The 18024-nt window shown below is 41.3% G+C and overlaps 1 protein-coding gene across 1 annotated transcript in view; it reads right to left on the minus strand.

The window, feature by feature from the left end:
* LOC124623468 (odorant receptor 43a-like) overlaps positions 1-18024 on the minus strand; it is a 102483-nt gene that overhangs the window by 7459 nt on the left and 77000 nt on the right. Inside the window, exons 5-6 of the mRNA XM_047149039.1 lie at positions 16278-16377; positions 7750-7863 (exon numbers count right to left, since the gene is read on the minus strand). Coding sequence (XP_047004995.1) covers positions 7750-7863; positions 16278-16377 — 214 coding nt within the window. The remainder of the gene's footprint in view (positions 1-7749; positions 7864-16277; positions 16378-18024) is intronic.

Below are 18024 nucleotides of genomic sequence, written 5' to 3' on the forward strand. Positions count from 1 at the left end.
TGGCTCGTCACAATGCGCCACTCACTACTCTTGATGAAGTGTGGTGTCGTGTTGAAGCTGCATGGGCAGCTGTACCTGTACACACCATCTAAGTTCTGTTTGACTCAATGCCCAGGCGTATCAAGGCCGTTATTACGACCAGAGGTGGTTGTTCTGGATACTGATTTCTCAGGATCTATGCACCCAAATTGCGTGAAAATGTAATCACATGTCAGTTCTAGTATAATATATTTGTCCAATGAATACCCGTTTATCATCTGCATTTTTTTTTTTTTTGGTGAAGCAAATTTTAATGGCCAAGAGTGTACAATTGGGGGAACGCAGACAGGCTGACCAAAGACAAAAAATATAAGAAAGTAACCTCACGCAGAAAATCGGTTTCATTGACATTCTCCAAGTATGATAAACCGTGGATGGATAAAGCCGTAATGCGAGTTATCCAGGAACTGAGGACGTTGCTGCTGACGACAAGTGGGAGTCTCATTCGTTCTGTGGCTATACTGCTTTTCGGTGGGAATATATGGGAATATAATAAATGCAGTGTCAAGTCCAAAAAAAAGTATTGAACTACAGGAAAACAGCACAAAAGTATTGAAAACACAACGTTAATGAATCACTTGTCTATTTACGCAAGTTACAAAGTCGAAACGATGATAAGGTAATGTGTCTGCCTCAGCACTACATGAATACAGGAATCAATAAGTTGAGAAGGAATCAGATAAACAGTCAGCTTTTTTCTGCAGAGAAAATGTTGGAAACTGATGATTTTTGTGTTTCTTAAAATTAACTTGTAAGTTCAAATCAGTTCTTGGAATCACGTGCTTGTGAACTTCTGCTGTCCACGATCTTATTTATTGCAGTTCGTAAATATCTAGCGGAATAGTTTCCGTTGCTGAAAAATTGGTGTTATGTTTCTAGTGTATTCACAGTATACACTAACGGAAAAAAATCGTAGCACCAAGAAAGAGTTGTGCCACATGAACGAATGTTGGTAGCCATTAGCGCCAGTTACATAAGAGTGGTGCTAGTAGCGCCACTATAGGAATGCAAATCAAGTTTACTTGCATAAACGCTGCAAAGGTCGTGAGCATTAGTGACTTTTGAGACAGGACGTCGTAAGCTGATGTTATCAAGACTGCCTTTAAGGCGACAAAAAACCATTATCAACATCTTTCTAAGTTTGAGGAAGGTCGTGTAACGAGGCTACGAGAAGCTCGATGTTCCTTCTGCGATACTGCAGAAAGACTTGGAAGGAATGTAGTCACTGGACATGATTGCTGGCAGCGATGATCACGAAGATGTGCGGTAACAACAGGACTGGGCTCCAGACGGACACATGGCAGCACAGAGAGGGAAGACTATCGTGTTCGGTGTACGGCTCTGGCGCATCTTACTGCATCAGCAGCAGCAATTCGAACAGCAGTTCGTATTTACTGCCGCCAACTTATATTTCGCGGAAAGACCACAAAGATAAGATAAGAGAGATTAGGGCTCGTACAGAGGCATATAGGCAGTCATTTTTCCCTCGTTCTGTTTGGGAGTGGAACAGGGAGAGAAGATGCTAGTTGTGGTACGAGGTACCCTCCGCCACGCGCCATACGGTGGATTGCGGAGTTTGTATGGAGATGTAGATGTAGATCACAGTGATACAACGGACTGTTGCAAATCTGTTACTTCGAGGACAGCTCTGAGCCAGATGCCCTGTAGCGTGTATTCTATTGACCCCAAACCACAGCCACTTGAAACTTCAGTGGCGTCAACCGAGAGCTCAGTGGAGGACAGGGTGATGGTCTTTTGTGTTTCCTGATAAAAATGGTTCTGCCTCGATGCCTGTGATGACCGTGTGTTGGTTAGGAGAAGGTCTGTTGAAGGCCTTCAACGAACCTGTCTGCGTGTACACACACTGTATCTACATCTTGAGTTATGGTCTGGGGTGCTATTTCGTACGACAACAGGAGCGTATGACAGCTGGAGGACTCTCGTTGTTATCCGTGGTTATCCCACGGACTTGGACTGCAAAATTGCGCGTCATTCTGATGATTCGACCTGGTTTGCAACCGTTTATGAACAGTATTCTAGTGGGTGTTATCCAAAAAGATAACACTCACCCACATAGCGCTGTTGTAACCTAACACGCACTACAGAGTGTCTACAAGTTTCCTTGACCAACTCGATCACTTGATCTGTCTCCAATCGATTGGACATCATCGGACGACAACTCCAGCGTCACCCACAAACAGCAATAGCCGTCCCTGTATTGACCGACCAAGCGCAATGGGCATGAAACATGTACGCCTCCTATTAACGAACCATCATTTCACATCTGCATTGGCTTTTCGCATTCTTACATTAACCTGTGATCTTGCAACACTAATCACTTACATATGTTACCTAGACAAATTTATTCCCGATATTTCGTTATTGCATCAATTATTTTTTGTTGTTGCAATTTTTTTTCCGTCAGTGTATTTTCACTGACTTCAATGTAATCGCCAACGTATCGTCAGTATATTGGGTGTATTTCTCGATAGACTTAAAAATATTATTGTTGGATCCCTTTCAAGCTTGTCTTATTCCTTTCAAACTTAAATTGTTTCTGAAAGAAGGAACATTTTTGTTTGCTCTAATACTCTTAAGTGCCTTATGAGTCATTTTACAAGCAAGATTTATACAAATATACCTGTTTCCAAAATATACATTGTAAACAATTGCGTACACTGGGTCGCATGCTACATTGAAATCATTGTAGACAAAAATATACAAATTTGCATAGAGCACTTAAATGTGAATTCCTTTACACATGCAGTACAGATAAAATTCACAATGTTTTAGTTAACGATAAAGTACATCGGGAATGATAATTTAAGTGAAATGGACAGAAACAGCTGTTTTCTTTTGACAACAAAAAGATGTACATTCCATTTTTAATATTTTACTCCCATTCGGCCATTGCACTATGGAAATTTGCATCCAGCAGGCAATACACGATCTTCATTAAGAGGCAAGTTTCGTGTTCCGTCATTTTGAAACTCTAGTGCCTCCTTGTCGCCTTTGAACAGGAGTACCTGAAGGTGTGGCAGATAGTCGATATCTTTTTTACTCGTTATATCCTAACCCACTTAACACTAAAACATCAGTGAACCTCATGAAGATATGTTGGAGATCCATTATTTTCTTCGTTGATAGACGAGTTGCTTTGTCACTCGTATATTCCAGTCAACTCTGTACTACAGAAACGTCAACAGCATGGAAAATTGCTCTAAATTTTTGTTTCTTAGCTCTCATAAAAGTTGTGTAATGTATCATTTGATCGAAAAGATCAAATCCACCCATCCCATGATGGTAGCGTCTTACAGCGTTAGCAGTCGATAGTAACATTTCAAGTGATGCTAAATGTTATTATCTTTACATAAATAAAATATTACCTCCAAATTGTGAGCTACACCCTTAATTTTTGTACACGAAATTACTGAATTTACTCATGGCACTTTGGTTGTCTACATGTGCGATCACTTTCACAACTCAAATTAATCATCAAATTAACTAATTCAGTACGAATGCATTCTGGGTTACTGATGTACCGGTATATCACCACAATAAAATAAAAACAGTATGCATCAGAACAGTGGTGCATTTAAATTTACAAAGATAATGAGAAGTTTTTATTCATCCTTTTATTACTACAATCAAGCTGACAAATTTACAAAAAAAAAAAAAAAAAAGAGAAACATAAATCAGGAAAGGGATGGTGCTTCATTAGTAAAACATTCATTGGGGTGGAAACTTCACAAATTCTCTTCTGAATTAATCCCTTTTACAACGCAGTCATACTTTGTTTACATGAATCCACTGTGAGACCGGATACTATTCAAATGGAATGAACTTCGACCAGGTACACCACAAACCTGTGAATATCATTTAACAACCCTCCACTGGTACAGCAATAGTTTACCCTTTCACCTTTATTCAGGTGGCAGCAGAAAACGGCACGCAGTGGCGAGGAGTGGAGTGCTGCGGGAGCTGTAGTGTTCTGATACCTCCACGAAAATTTGCAAGCTACGCAGACTACCGTTCTGCTTATTAGAAAGCGGTAAACTTCCTGAGGTGCACCCATTCGTTGGTCTGACCAACCAATATGACTCACAGGCACGACGGCCAGTGCTGGAATTGTAAAACGTCAGACGGCCGACTCAGGTCCAATAAGTTCACCCTCGTGACACACAATATGTCTGAGACGATATGCGGTTCCACTGTTGGTACAGTTGGAAACTGTTACAGCGCCGGCACGCCAGTCGGAAACGAGAGGGCCGAGAGGGGTGTGAAGAAGACTTCAGCCAATTGCACGCTGACCGACACCTCTCCAGGACGACAACGCGATGGCAGCGGCCTCTATGCGAAGAGGACATAAGCGCCATGGCGATTGGTCACGGCCCAGTTCTACAGCAGCATCAAGATTAGGCACTTCTAGACCAGCGACTTGGGAATTGTATATACTGAAAAACAACATAAAAAACAATATTCCATTTGAGTCCATAGACGTATCATGGTACTGCACTGAACAGATATTTGAATGTTGTGCAGGGGCAGTTGAATTTAGTGAAACTAAACTTCTAATTGTTGTTGTTTATGGATCCCTAACTCTGAATTCAGAGCATTTCTGCTCAAGCTAGAGAGGGTTCTTGATTCACTTTGTAGGAAGTACCAGAAATTAGTTATATGTGGTGACTTCAATATAGATTTTGTATATGATGGTGAAAGAAAAAGGATGTCAGTAGAGCTCCTAAATTCATATGATCTGTTGCAGTATGTGTTTTTTCCAGCCAGTGGAGGGGAACAGTAGCACACCCATAGACAATATTTTTATTCATTCTTTATTACTAGATGGGCCTTCTTTTAGTAAAAAGGTGAATGCCTTTCACACCATTGTGCACAAAATTTAACATTACAAGGCGTTTGTACTCAAATAAATGCCACATGTAATTACAAACTATGCAGGACAGTTAATCCAACAGTAACAGAGAGTTTTTTAAACCTTGTCAGGGAACAAGTGTGGCAGGATGTTTACAGCGCCGATAACATAGATGATAAATATATGCTTTCCTTAACACGTTTCTCATCCTGTTTGAGAGTTGTTTCCGATTGGAACGTTCTAAGCGGGGTACTGGCACTAATAGGCAGACGGGGTAAGGATATCATGTAGGACAAAGCGGGAATTACATCAAAATGTTAGAATAGTCACAATCAAGCTACAGTAGCCCATTACAAACAGTATTGTAAGATGCTTAAAAATGTTATTATGAAGACAAAGAGTATGTGGTATGCAAATATAATTGATAATTCAGAGGATAAAATTAAAACCATAAGGTCAGTTGTGAAGGAAGTGTCTGGTCAGCAGCACAAGATCGACGATATAGTCAGTTCGTAGTAAAAATATTTCTGTTACTGATAAATCAGATATATGTACAGTATTTAACAATCATTTGCTGAGCATTTCTGGTGAATTAAATAAAAATTTAGTTTCTACAGGGAATCATATAACTTTCTTGGCAGATGCCTATCCGGGAGTGATGTCTGAAATACTCCTCTGTGATTCAGACAATGGGGAGATTGAGTCAGTAATTAAATCACTGAAGACTAAGGACTCTCATGGAAATGATGGAGTGCCTAGCAGAACATTAAAGTACTGTGCTGAACATGTTAGCCCTGTATTTAGCCATATTTGTAGTTTTTCCTTTAAGAATAATCAGTTTCCTGAACGATTCAAGTACTCAGTAGTAAAGCCGCATTATAAAAAGGGATAATGAAGACAATTTTGGACCTAATTCTATGCCATCGGTGTTATTGAAAAGGCTGTGTATGTAAGGATAATTTATCATTTTATATCACACGATTTGCTATCAAATGTACAGTTCGGCTTTAGAAGTCGTTTAACAACCCAAAATGCTGTATTATTTTTTCTCTGTGAGGTATTGGATGGGTTAAACAAAATGTTTAGAACGCTAGGCATCGTTTTTAATTTAACTAAGGCGTTTGATTGTGTTGATCACAAAATATTGCTCCATAATTTGGACCATTACGGAATATGGGGAGTAGCTCACAATTGGTTCCTCATTTACATAAGTGATATGCCCCCTAGTATTACGGGTAATTCTAAAATATTTCTGTTTGCTGATGACACTAGCTCGGTAGTAAAGGATATTGTGTGAAACATTGTCTCGGTTTCAAATAGTGCAGTTCATGACCTAAGCTCATGGCTTGAAGAAAATAAACTAAAGCTAAATCACAGTAAAACTCAGTTTTTACAGTTTCTAACACACAATTCAACAAAACCTGAGGTTTTAATTTCACAGAATGGGCATATGATTATTGAAACAGAGCAGTTCAAATTTCTAGTTGTTCAGGTAGATAATAAACTGTCGTGGAAAGCCCACGTTCAGGACTTTGTTCAAAGACTTAATGGTGCCATTTTTACTATTCGAACGGTATCTGAAGTAAATGATCGTTTGACACGAAAATTAGTCTACTTTGCTTATTTTAATTCGCTTATGTCGTATGGTATTATATTTTGGGGTAACTCTTCCCTTTCTAGGAGGATATTTTTGGCTCAGAAACGGGTGGTTCGGGTAATAAGTGGTGTAAGTTCACAAACTACTTGTCGTCCCCTGTTTACGGGTCAGTATATTTTGACATTGGCCTCCCAATATATTCATTCCTTACTGTCATTTCTTGTTAACAACATTAGCTTATTCACAAGAGTAAGCAGCTTTCACTCACTTAATACTCGGCAGAAATCAAACCTGCATTTGGATCGGACTTCCTTAACTCTTGAGCAGAAAGGTGTGCAATATACTGCTGCATCCACTTTCAATAAACTACCACTCGAATTCAAAAATCTTAGCAGTAATCCACGCGCTTTCTAATCGAAACTGAAGAGATTCCTCATGGCTCACTCTTTCTATTTTGACGAGGAGTTCCTTGGAAAATTAAGCCAATTCTTGTTGCATTGTTGATTGCGTTTACTTAAACTTATGGATTGACTTTTTTGGGTTCATAAACATTTTATTTTTATGTGCTGTTATTTTTATGTTGTAATATCATGTACTGACACGTTCCATGGCCTAGGAGAATCACAATAACTTTCCACCAAGCCTTGGTACGGAAGCCAAATTAGCATTAAAAACCCGCGTCCACTTTGTACAAACAAGTCGAACTATCCTCCACTCACTGAATCTCCCCTCTTGACTGTTCTGATGGCCTGGTAGCCAGCTTCAGATATGAGAATGCTTACAGTTTTATAACCATCCCGCCGTATGCACAAAATCTCAGATTACAGCAGTCTCTCTTAAATAGCTTCCACCACCCACTTTCCTCAATTTGGTCCTACGGAACTTGACGTGTAAATAAATAAATAAAAATTGTTTATTTTGTCTGTTGCCATTTGCTTGCGATACATCTGTTTAACACAAAGTTAAGTATAGTAAACCAGAATAGTCAGCACTAGTCAGTAAGATTGAAGACAATACAACATTGGAAACTATGTGTAGATCACAAAATAAACCATTTCAAGGTACTAATACGTTTAATCTACTTACGCTTTCTATTCCATGGCACCTACGATCACACTGACAGCTGTTACATCCATCAAATGATCGTAAGTGTAAATATAAGAATAGTTGATGGGAAAAACAACATCCCCATTGTGGTTTCGGAGATAACTGTTATAGTGTGGGAAGTAAATGTGGCACTTACCTGGTCGGTTACCAACTGCCCGAAGACGCAGAACATGCCAGTCTGGTACAGCAGGAAGGGTATCATGGCGGTCAGAGTCAGGGGTCGTGTCACTCCACCACCAGCCTGCAACAGCTGTTCATAAAGCAACATTTTATTTTATCTGTTTAAAAAACGAATCACTTTAGATTTTTTGCAGTACATGCAATGCAGAACACATTTATACTGCACACATGTCGAACTCTGTTAGAAGCAGGATTAGAAGAATGAGTCAGCTCAGCATTCAACGTTAGGTTTTTTCAGGCTTTCCACTGGTTTGATGCAGCCATTCTAGAATTCCTCTCCTGTGCCAACCTCCTTATCTCAGAGTAGAACTTGTAACCTATTCCTTCAATTACACTGAAGAAACAAAGAAACTGCTAGAGGCATGCGTTTCAAATACAGAGATGTAAACAGGCAAAATACGGCGCTGCGGTTGGTAACGCCTATATAAGACAAGTGTCTGGCGAAGTTGTTAGATCGGTTGCTGATGCTGAAATGGCAAGATTTAAGTGAGTTCTAACGTGGTGTTATAATCGGCGCACGAGCGATGGGACACAGCATCTCCGAGGTAGCGATGAAGTGGGGTTTTCCCGTAGGACCATTTCACGAGTGTACCGTGAATATCAGGAATAGGGTAAAACATCATATCTCCAACATCGCTGCGTCTGGAAAAAGATCGTGCACGAATTGGACCAACGACGACTGAAGAGAGTAGTTCAGCGTGACAGAACCTTCCGCAAATGCATTCAGCTTCCAAAGCTTTATTCCTCGCCTGAGCCCTTCAACAACGTTATTGGGCTGTTGATGACTGGAAACATGTTTCCTAGTCGGACGAGTCTCGTTTCAGATTGTATCGAGGCGATGGACGTGTACAGGTAGGGAGACAACCTCATGAATCCATGGATCCTGCATTCAGCAGGGGACTGTTCGAGGTAGTGGAGGCTCTGTAATGGTGTGGAGCATGTGCAGTTCGAGTGATACGGGGCTCCTCATACGTGTAGATACGACTCTGACAGGTGGCACATACGTAAGCATCCTGTCTGATCACAAGCAGCCATTCATGTCCATTGTGCATTCCTACGGACTTGGGAAATTCCAGCAGGACATTGCGACACCCCACACGTCCAAGAATTGCTTCAGAGTGTCTCCAGGACCACTCTTCTGAGTTTAAACACTTCTGCTGCCCACCAAATTCCCCAGACATGAACATTATTCAGCATATAGGGGATGCCTTGCAACATGCTATTTAGAAGAGATCTCCATCCCCGCATACTCTTACGGGTGTACGGACAGCACTGCAGGATTCACGGTGTCTGTTCCCTCCAGCACTACTTCAGACATTAGTCGAGTTCACAACACGACGTGTTGTGGAGGCTCTTCTTGCTCGCGGGGGCCTACAAGATATTAGGTAGGCGTACCAGTTTCTTTGGCTCTTTAGTGTATTTGATGAAAAATAGTACAATCTCTCTCTTCTTCTACAGTTTTTACTCTGAACACCTCGCCGTATTAAGGTACCACGTAAATTATTCTCTGATGTCTTAACACATGTCTTATCACCCTGTCCCTTCTTCTTGTCACAAGTTTCATCACATTCCATTCTTCGTTAATTCTGAAGACACTCTCTTCTTTCCTTACCTTATTAGTCCACTTCATTTTCAAAATTCTTCTCTAGCACCATATTTTAAATTATTCGATTCTCATCTGTTCCAGTATTGCTACAGTGCATGATGCGCTACTATACAGTGCTGTGCTCCAGACGCACATTTGTCAGAAATTTCTTCCTCGAATTAAGGTGTATGTTTGACACTAGTAGAATTCTTTGGCCAGCTTAAAGGTGATCGTTGTGGGGGAATCAAAGATTCTTCCCAGCGATACCACGTAAAAGGTGCCCGCTCCCGTGATATCTGAATGGCTCTGAGCACTATGGGACTTAACATCTGCGGTCATCAGTCCTCTAGAACTTAGAACTACTTAAACCTAACTAACCTAAGGACATCACAAACATCGATGCCCGAGGCAGGATTCGAACCTGCGACCGTAGCAGTCGCGCGGTTCCGGACTGAGCGCCTAGGATATCTGAATTCTGAAGCCAAATCCTGTATCGGACCTACGCTTCTGCCGTATTGCACGGCCTTCTTCGCAGCTACGACACTACTTATGGGCAGTAGGCAAGACCTCTGCACAGACTAGGAACACAGGCCAGCAATGTCGTGTGAAATCTTCTGAAAAAATATGGCCCAATTAAGTTCAGTCCGAAGTGCAACGGAATTTATAACGTAAATTTCACTTGACTAGGCAGGAAACGAGAATTGTGAACTTGTCAACGCATGTTTCAGACATCTGTCATTTTAGCTACGGTACTGAATTTACAGAGAAGGTGAAGTTAACGTGGAGGAGACACGACTTTCCATGGAATTTGACATTGGAACGTCTCCATATAATCGTTCATAATAAATTTGACCAATTTTATCTTGTACACATATTATTCTTTGTACCGCTTGTCCGTGTGCGCTTCCTGAAACCCACCCAGCGGGGGTCGGCAGTAGGATTGACATGAATTCAATAATTATTTGATGTTGCGATCCAAGCAACGTGTGCTCAGTATGAGAATGTGATTCTACTCGTATTTCTTATCCTGTGAAACCCATTTCCATATTTAAGCAGTTACATTATCACGTTTCCTCCTTTACCTAGTCTTTCGTGTGAAAGAATGAGACCCCTCTTGGTGTGCCCGTTTTACCTTGGTGCTTGTCTCGGTGATACCGTTCGGGAGGCACTTGGCTGCCGGCTGTTGGCGTGAGTTCGGTTCGTAGTTCTTCAGGGCACTCTTGCTACTTTAAAGTCGTTGTGAATGTGTGAGTTCTTCAACCTAACCGAAGCGTTGTATCTCCTTTTCCAGCTGGGCTCGCATTCGGGGGGACGACGGTTCAAATCCGCGTCGGGCCATCCTGATTTAGGTTTTCCGTGATTTCCCAAAGTCGCTTCAGGCAAATGCCGGGATGGTTCCTTAGAAGGGGCACGGCCGACTTCCTTCCCTAATCCGAGCTTGTGCCCCCTCCTTTTTCAGGATGTTTTCAGTTAAAAGCATAATGCTTCGCAAACATTAGGGATGTTAGGGGTTTCGATTTATTCGGTATTCTCGGTTTACTCTATTCCTTTGGAACATTGTGGTGTGGCACGTTCTCCACTGCGTAACGATTAGGAAGAGTTAGAGAGATCTTTGCTTTGTGTCAATGTGAGACTGATTGTGTCCTCGTTACTTGTGTTTCTTTCTATTCTAATGTGTGGATCCGTGCCTGTCTCACCTTAATGTGTGCTTAGATGTGCCGATTTCCGGGTGTCATTAGTTATGTGTACTTCATGTGTTCCTCGTTCAATAAGCCCTCAGTTTTAGCTTCCGTACTTCAAGGCACGCTATTGGTTAGATCGATTGATCTGTGTCTGTCCGGCAATTTGAGCTCCTACGTTTTCATAGTTTTGAGGTATTTTAGTAACCTCTTTTGTTTGTGGGTACCACTTGTTACATGAACCAGTGTGACCTTCAGCTATCGTGGTCTCGTTGATGTGTTCGCAGTTTATCGTGATTCAATGTAACCTTTGTTGTCGTGCACTCTTTTTTCAACAATTTTGTGATTTTTATCTGTTTCTCCAAGGTGTTTCTCGATGAGTGATTTATGAACCCATTTTATGTTCCCATTTTCACATATATACTGTGTGGGCTCGTAGTCCCTTGTCTCACGCTCATATCAATAAATCGTTTCAGTTGGTATAAATGTTTCTGCAGTAATTGCTTGCTTTTGGTGATTCTCTCCGAACTTCCTTTTCTTGTTTGAATCTATTATGAGTGTAAAGAGCTGTAAATTCCTTTCACCTTCCATACGAGTGAGATGTGCAAAATCACGTCATATAATGTGGCCGGTAAGTTACGTCATGTCCTGTCACCAGTCAAGATATTGGATGAGGACGTACCACTTTATTTCTCATATGTGAATTTAAAAGTAAATATTCTAATATCGTATGTCTCGTCCTATTCTTTCTGACTTACCACGCAGTCACCATTAATGCAGTATATAATGGGCCAAAGTTGCATAGATGTAAAAGTCAGAACATTTCAGAGTTGTTTTTGCAAACTACGCAAAGGGGGCAGTGACATTAACGCAACATAATCTGAGAGGGAGCCCTTACCAATGAAGCGCACAGCCAACGTTTTATTAATTTACCACATATTTTATCGCCGGCCGCGGTGGCCGTGCGGTTCTGGCGCTGCAGTCCGGAACCGCGAGACTGCTACGGTCGCAGGTTCGAATCCTGCCTCGGGCATGGGTGTGTGTCATGTCCTTAGGTTAGTTAGGTTTAAGTAGTTCTAAGTTCTAGGGGACTTATGACCTAAGATGTTGAGTCCCATAGTGCTCAGAGCCATTTGAACCATTTGAACATATTTTATCGTGTGATTACGTGACCAGATTTAGTATAACTTTGCTAAATTAATTTAAATCCTTTTAATTCTGAAAATGTAGTCATACAACATTTTCCAGTTTGCTCTTATCTCCAATTTAAATCCTTTTAATTCTGAAAATGTAGTCATACAACATTTTCCAGTTTGCTCTTATCTCCAATGGGTAAAGAAGGATTTGGTCTGGTAGAGACCCTGTAATTTATAATAGTATATACCTTATGTGTTCTTGCTGTGGTCATCAGTCCAGAGACTGGTTTGATGCAGCTCTCAACGCTACTCTATCCTGTACAAGCTTCTTCATCTCCCAGTACCTACCGCAACCTACATCCTTCTTAGTCTGCTTAAAGTATTCATCTCTTGGTCTCCCTCTAAGATTTTTGCGCTCGACGCTTCCCTCTAGTACTAAACTGGTGATCCCTTGATGCCTCAGAACGTGTCCTACCAACCGATCCCTTCATGTAGACAAATTGTGTCACGAATTCCTCTCCTCCCCAATTCTATTCAATACCTCCTCATTAGTTACATGATCTGGCTATGTAATCTTCGACATTCTCCTATAGTACCACATTTCGAAAGCTTCTATTCTTGTCTAAACTATTTATCGTCCATGTTTCACTTCCATACATGGCTACACTCCATACAAATACTTTCAGAAACGACTTCCTGACACTTAAATCTATACTCGATGTTAACAAATTTCTCTTCTTCAGAAACGCTTTCCTTGCCATTACCAGTCTACATTTTATATCCTCTCTACTTCGACCATCATCAGTTATTTTGCTCCCCAAATAGCAAAACTCCTTTACTAATTTAAATGTCTCATTTTCTAATCTAATTCCCTCAGCATCGCCCGATTTAATTCGATTCCATTCCATTACACTCGTTTAACTTTTGTTGACGTTCATGTTATATCCTCCTTTCAAGACACTGTCCATTCCGCTCAACTGCTCTTCCAAGTCCTTTGCTGTCTGTGACAAATTACAATGTCATCGGCAAACCTCAAAGTTATTATTTGTTCTCCATGGATTTTAATTCCTATCAAAATTTTTCTTTTATTCCCTTTACTGCTTGCTCAATATATAGACTGAATAGTATCGGGGATAGGCTCAACCCTGTCTCACTCCCTTCCCAACCACTGCTTTCCTTTCATGCCCCTCGACTCTTATAACTGCCATCTGCTTTCTGTACAAATTGCAAATAGCCTTTCACTCCCTGTATCTTATCCCTGCTACCGTCAGAATTTGAAAGAGAGTATTTCAGTCGACATTGTCAAAAGCTTTCTCTTAGGCTACAAATGGTAGAATCGAAGGTTTGTCTTTCCTTAATCTATCTTCTAAGATAAGTCGTAGGGTCAGTATTGCCTCGCTTGTTCCAACATTTGTATGGAATCCAAACTGATCTTCCCCGAGGTCGGCTTCTACCAGTTTTTTCATACGTTTGTAAATAATTCGTGTTAGTATTTTGCAGTAGTGACTTACTAAACTGATAGTTCGGTAATTTTCACATCCGTCAACACCTGCTTTCTTTGGGATTGGAATTATTATATTCTTCTTGAAGTCTGAGGGTATTTCGCCTGTCTCATACATCTTTCTCACCAAATGGTAGGTTTTTGTCATGGCTGGCTATCTGATGTAAGTGACCAAAAAACCGAAGTAGCATGTGTACTTACACCAGTGTCAATGCCACGCGGGTATGTTACAACATTTAATACTATAATCTCAGTGAGCTATAACAGGAACACAAGTTGAAAACACAGAACTATACTGTGATCAGTGAAGACAAGGAAAAGCGAAACACAATACTGGTGGTCGTTGAACAAGGTAATATAATGATGATTTGACTTGGTAAATCACAGGGGAGGTTCACATAAAAGGGAAAAGATTACCATCTAACGAATCATTCATGAAGACGTCTGGGAATGGTGTGCGTACGGGTACAATGATTGCTCGTATTTGGCCAGAGGGGTATAGGATGCTTCGTCCCCGGTGAGCCCTCAACCACTTAGTCAATGCGTGTCAGTGCGGTGGTAAAGGCTTATCACGACGCACCTACACACGCCTATAAGTTTTCATGCGTCATTCGATTGTTCCGGAAAATTTTGTCACATTTCATCACTCAGATGAACGCATCTGTGGGTGACGTGATCGCTCCACAGGCTCGAAGCAGAGACGCCCATCCTGCGGCTAAAGATCGAAGACCGAGAAGTTCTCCCAAAAGCTTGAAGACTGCAAGCCCTCTACATGAAGCTCAGATACGAAATCCTACGAAATTTCACTCTCAGCTTGTTCCCCGCAATCCCTAAGCAAACCTCACCTCCGCCAATCGGAGTATTTTGTTAAAAGTTTCCCAACTGAATTACATGTTACTGGCGGTTCAGTTTCCTTCCTAAGAAGGATTTTTGTAAGCCGGTCAGTCGCCTGTCTTCCCATATCAGCAATACTTAGGAGGTTTCGTCCAAGCTCCCACTCCTTACTACTTTTTAGTAAACACCCGACGAAATCCCTTCGTGTGATTTTGAAAGACATGAGAGCACTATCCTTGCATGGTCCGGCAGCTGAAAGTCGGCGCCTTATCTAGACAGGAAGGAATATCTGCTGTAACTGTGGCATTCTGAGGGTACGGGTAGGTATTGCCATCTGGTGCATCTACCCTCACACTACCTTCCAGGGAGATCATATGTTCAAGAAGCACGTAGATTCGGCCTTACTCCCTAGTCTCTCGTCATGGTTCATTATGCCCGAGTTTTATATGAAGCCGTTCCTCACACCATACCGTCGACCACTAATGGTAAGGCTTCACGTGCTCCGCGAGACTGGAGACAGTGCGACCCCTCACTAAATCACTAAATATCAGCAGTGGTGCCGAACCGGCTCGTCCCCCCCCCCCCCCCCCCCCATCTGCTGTCGGTTTCGTCTCTAGAAACCGGTGACCCCGTCGCTCCAGCGACCTGCTTCTGTGGCCGCTAGCTTCTGTCACCGGCTTCTTCTTACCACAGCTCACTAACATTTAGTTCATGCAACCACAAAATACGGATGCGCCAAAATTATTATGAAGAATAAAGGAATTTATCTTTTCTCTGCAACCGCTTATCTCACACATAATTTATTATTAAATGTTTACTAATCCGTAGCAAAAGATGAGTCAGGAGCTGATCGATCGAATTAATCGTGATAAAAACATGACACGCCTCAGTCCACCCAAAGATTGATGTATTTCACAGGACTATCCTCTTTGTCTGTGCTTGTCAGCTTTTCATGTCGTCCTTGCTTCATCCGTCATGGGTTACATTACTTCCACTGTGCTCGAATTCCTTAACTTCCTCTATTTTATTATCAATTTTGCTCTTACCCTATGTTTCTCGTAATTCTCATTTCTGCCGCTTCTCAATACTTTCTCTCTTCCCAGTTTACCCTCAGTCCATATTCTTCATTCTTTACGCCGTTCAGTCAATTCAACAGATCTTGTAAATCTGCTTTACCTTCACTGGAAAGCAAAGTCATCAGCGATTCTTATCGCTGCTATACTCTGATACTGAATTTTTGTCCCACTATTGAACCTCTCTTTTATTTCTCTCATTGCTTATTCAGTGTATAGATTGAACAGTAAGGGAGAAAGACATTCCTATCTTACCCCTTTTCACAAGCATTTCCTTCTACGTCTTCCAGTCTTATTGTTCCCTCTATTTTACCCTCTTTTTTTCTTTTACATATAGTATAACATCCCGCTTTCACTATAGTTTACTCCTACTTTTCGAAGAGTTTAGAACATCTTGCCATACTTTAAACTGTCCAGTGCTTTTTCAGGTCGTCAGATCCTTTGGAGTACCTTGATTTTTCTCAATTTTTAATTCCAGTATCAAGCACATCATCAGGACTGCCTCTCTGATTTCTTTGCCTTTCGTAAGGCCAAACAGTTTCCATCGATGCATTGCTTATGACTTATAATCAGTGCCTTAGGAGCTGAAGTACATCTCATCCATTTCTCATGAACAAAACTTTTGCTCTGGTTCCGTTTATAATTTTTATCTCAAAAAATCAACGTGCGTACTTACCACACCGACAACGAGGAGATTAGAACATAAAGCACCCATATTAATAAGGAGAAGGATTATAATCGATTTGCTCATTGCTGCCTCCAATAAGTCGACGGTCCTGCAACAGAAAGATAAATTATTCTGATAATTATTGAGAGTCTGTAGGGAGGATTTTAATTTGTGTTACTGTAATACTAACAAAGGGTGCTGAAGTACCGAAAAGTACCACAGTATAGTATCATGGCTGTATTTTCGAAGAAAACAAACACTAGGTAGGTAACGTCTAACTGCCATCACTGTAGGCTTAAATACAATAGTTATTCATAGGTAGGGGTAAACACTTTTCTTAGCTCTCAGAGTCAGTGTTGATTGTGCTGGACGAGACATTCACTTAATGTACACAACAGTGATCCAATTTTGTCTTCATTTCAGTCCATATGAATTTAAAGTGCTCTAAGACATATTGCCCCCCATGAACAATGGACCTTGCCGTTGGTGGGGAGGGGTATCTGTTGAGAGGCCAGACAAACGTGTGGTTCCTGAAGAGGGGCAGCAGTTTTTTCAGTAGTTGCAGGGGCAACAGTCTGGATGATTGACTAATCTGGCCTTGTAACACTAACCAAAATGGCCTTGCTGTTCTGGTATTGCGAACGGCTGAAAGCAAGGGGTAACTACAGCCGTAATTTTTCTCGAGGGCATGCAGCTTTACTGTATGATTAAATGATGATGGCGTCCTCTTGGGTAAAATATTCCGCAGGTAAAGTAGTATCCCTTCGGATCTCCGGGCGGGGACTACTCAAGAGGACGTCGTTATCAGGAGAAAGAAAACTGGCGTTCTACGGAGCGTGGAATGTCAGATCCCTTAATCGGGCAGGTAGGTTAGATAATTTAAAAAGGGAAATGGATAGGTTAAAGTTAGATATAGTGGGAATTAGTGAAGTTCGGTGGCAGGAGGAACAAGACTTCTGGTCAGGTGGCTATAGGGTTATAAACACAAAATCCAATAGGGGTAATGCAGGAGTAGGTTTAATAATGGATAGGAAAATAGGAATGCGGAGAAGCTACTAGAAACAGCATAGTGAACGCATTATTGTGGCCAATATAGATACGAAGCCCACGCCTACCACAGTAGTACAAGTTTATATGCCAACTAGCTCTGCAGATGACAAAGAAATTGATGAAATGTATGATGAGATAAAAGAAATTATTGAGATAGTGGAGGTAGACGAAAATTTAACAGACATGGGTGACTGGAATTCGACAGTAGGAAAAGGGAGAGAAGGAAACATAGTAAGTGAATATAGATTGGGGGTAAGAAATGAAAGAGGAAGCCGTCTAGTAGAATTTTGCACAGAGCATAACTTAATCATAGTTAACACTTGGTTCACGAATCATGAAAGAAGGTTGTATACATGGAAGACTCCTGGAGATAGTAGAAGGTATCAGATGATTATATAATGGTAAGACACAGGTTCACGAACCAGATTTTAAATTGTAAGACATTTCCAAGGGCAGATGTGGACTCTGACCACAATCTGTTGGTTATGAACTGTAGATTAAAACCGAAGAAACTGCAAAAAGGTGGGAATTAAAGGAGGTGGGACCTGGATAAACTGACTAAACCAGAGGCTGTACAGAGTTTCAGGGAGAGCATAAGGGAACAGTTGACAGGAATGGGGGACAGAAGTACAGTAGAAGAAGTATGGGTAGCTTTGAGGGATGAAGTACTGAAGGCAGCGGAGGGTCAAGTAGGTAAAAAGACGAG

The sequence above is a fragment of the Schistocerca americana genome, chromosome 1 (genome assembly GCF_021461395.2).
Source record: "Schistocerca americana isolate TAMUIC-IGC-003095 chromosome 1, iqSchAmer2.1, whole genome shotgun sequence".
Classification (NCBI taxonomy): Eukaryota; Metazoa; Arthropoda; class Insecta; order Orthoptera; family Acrididae; genus Schistocerca; species Schistocerca americana.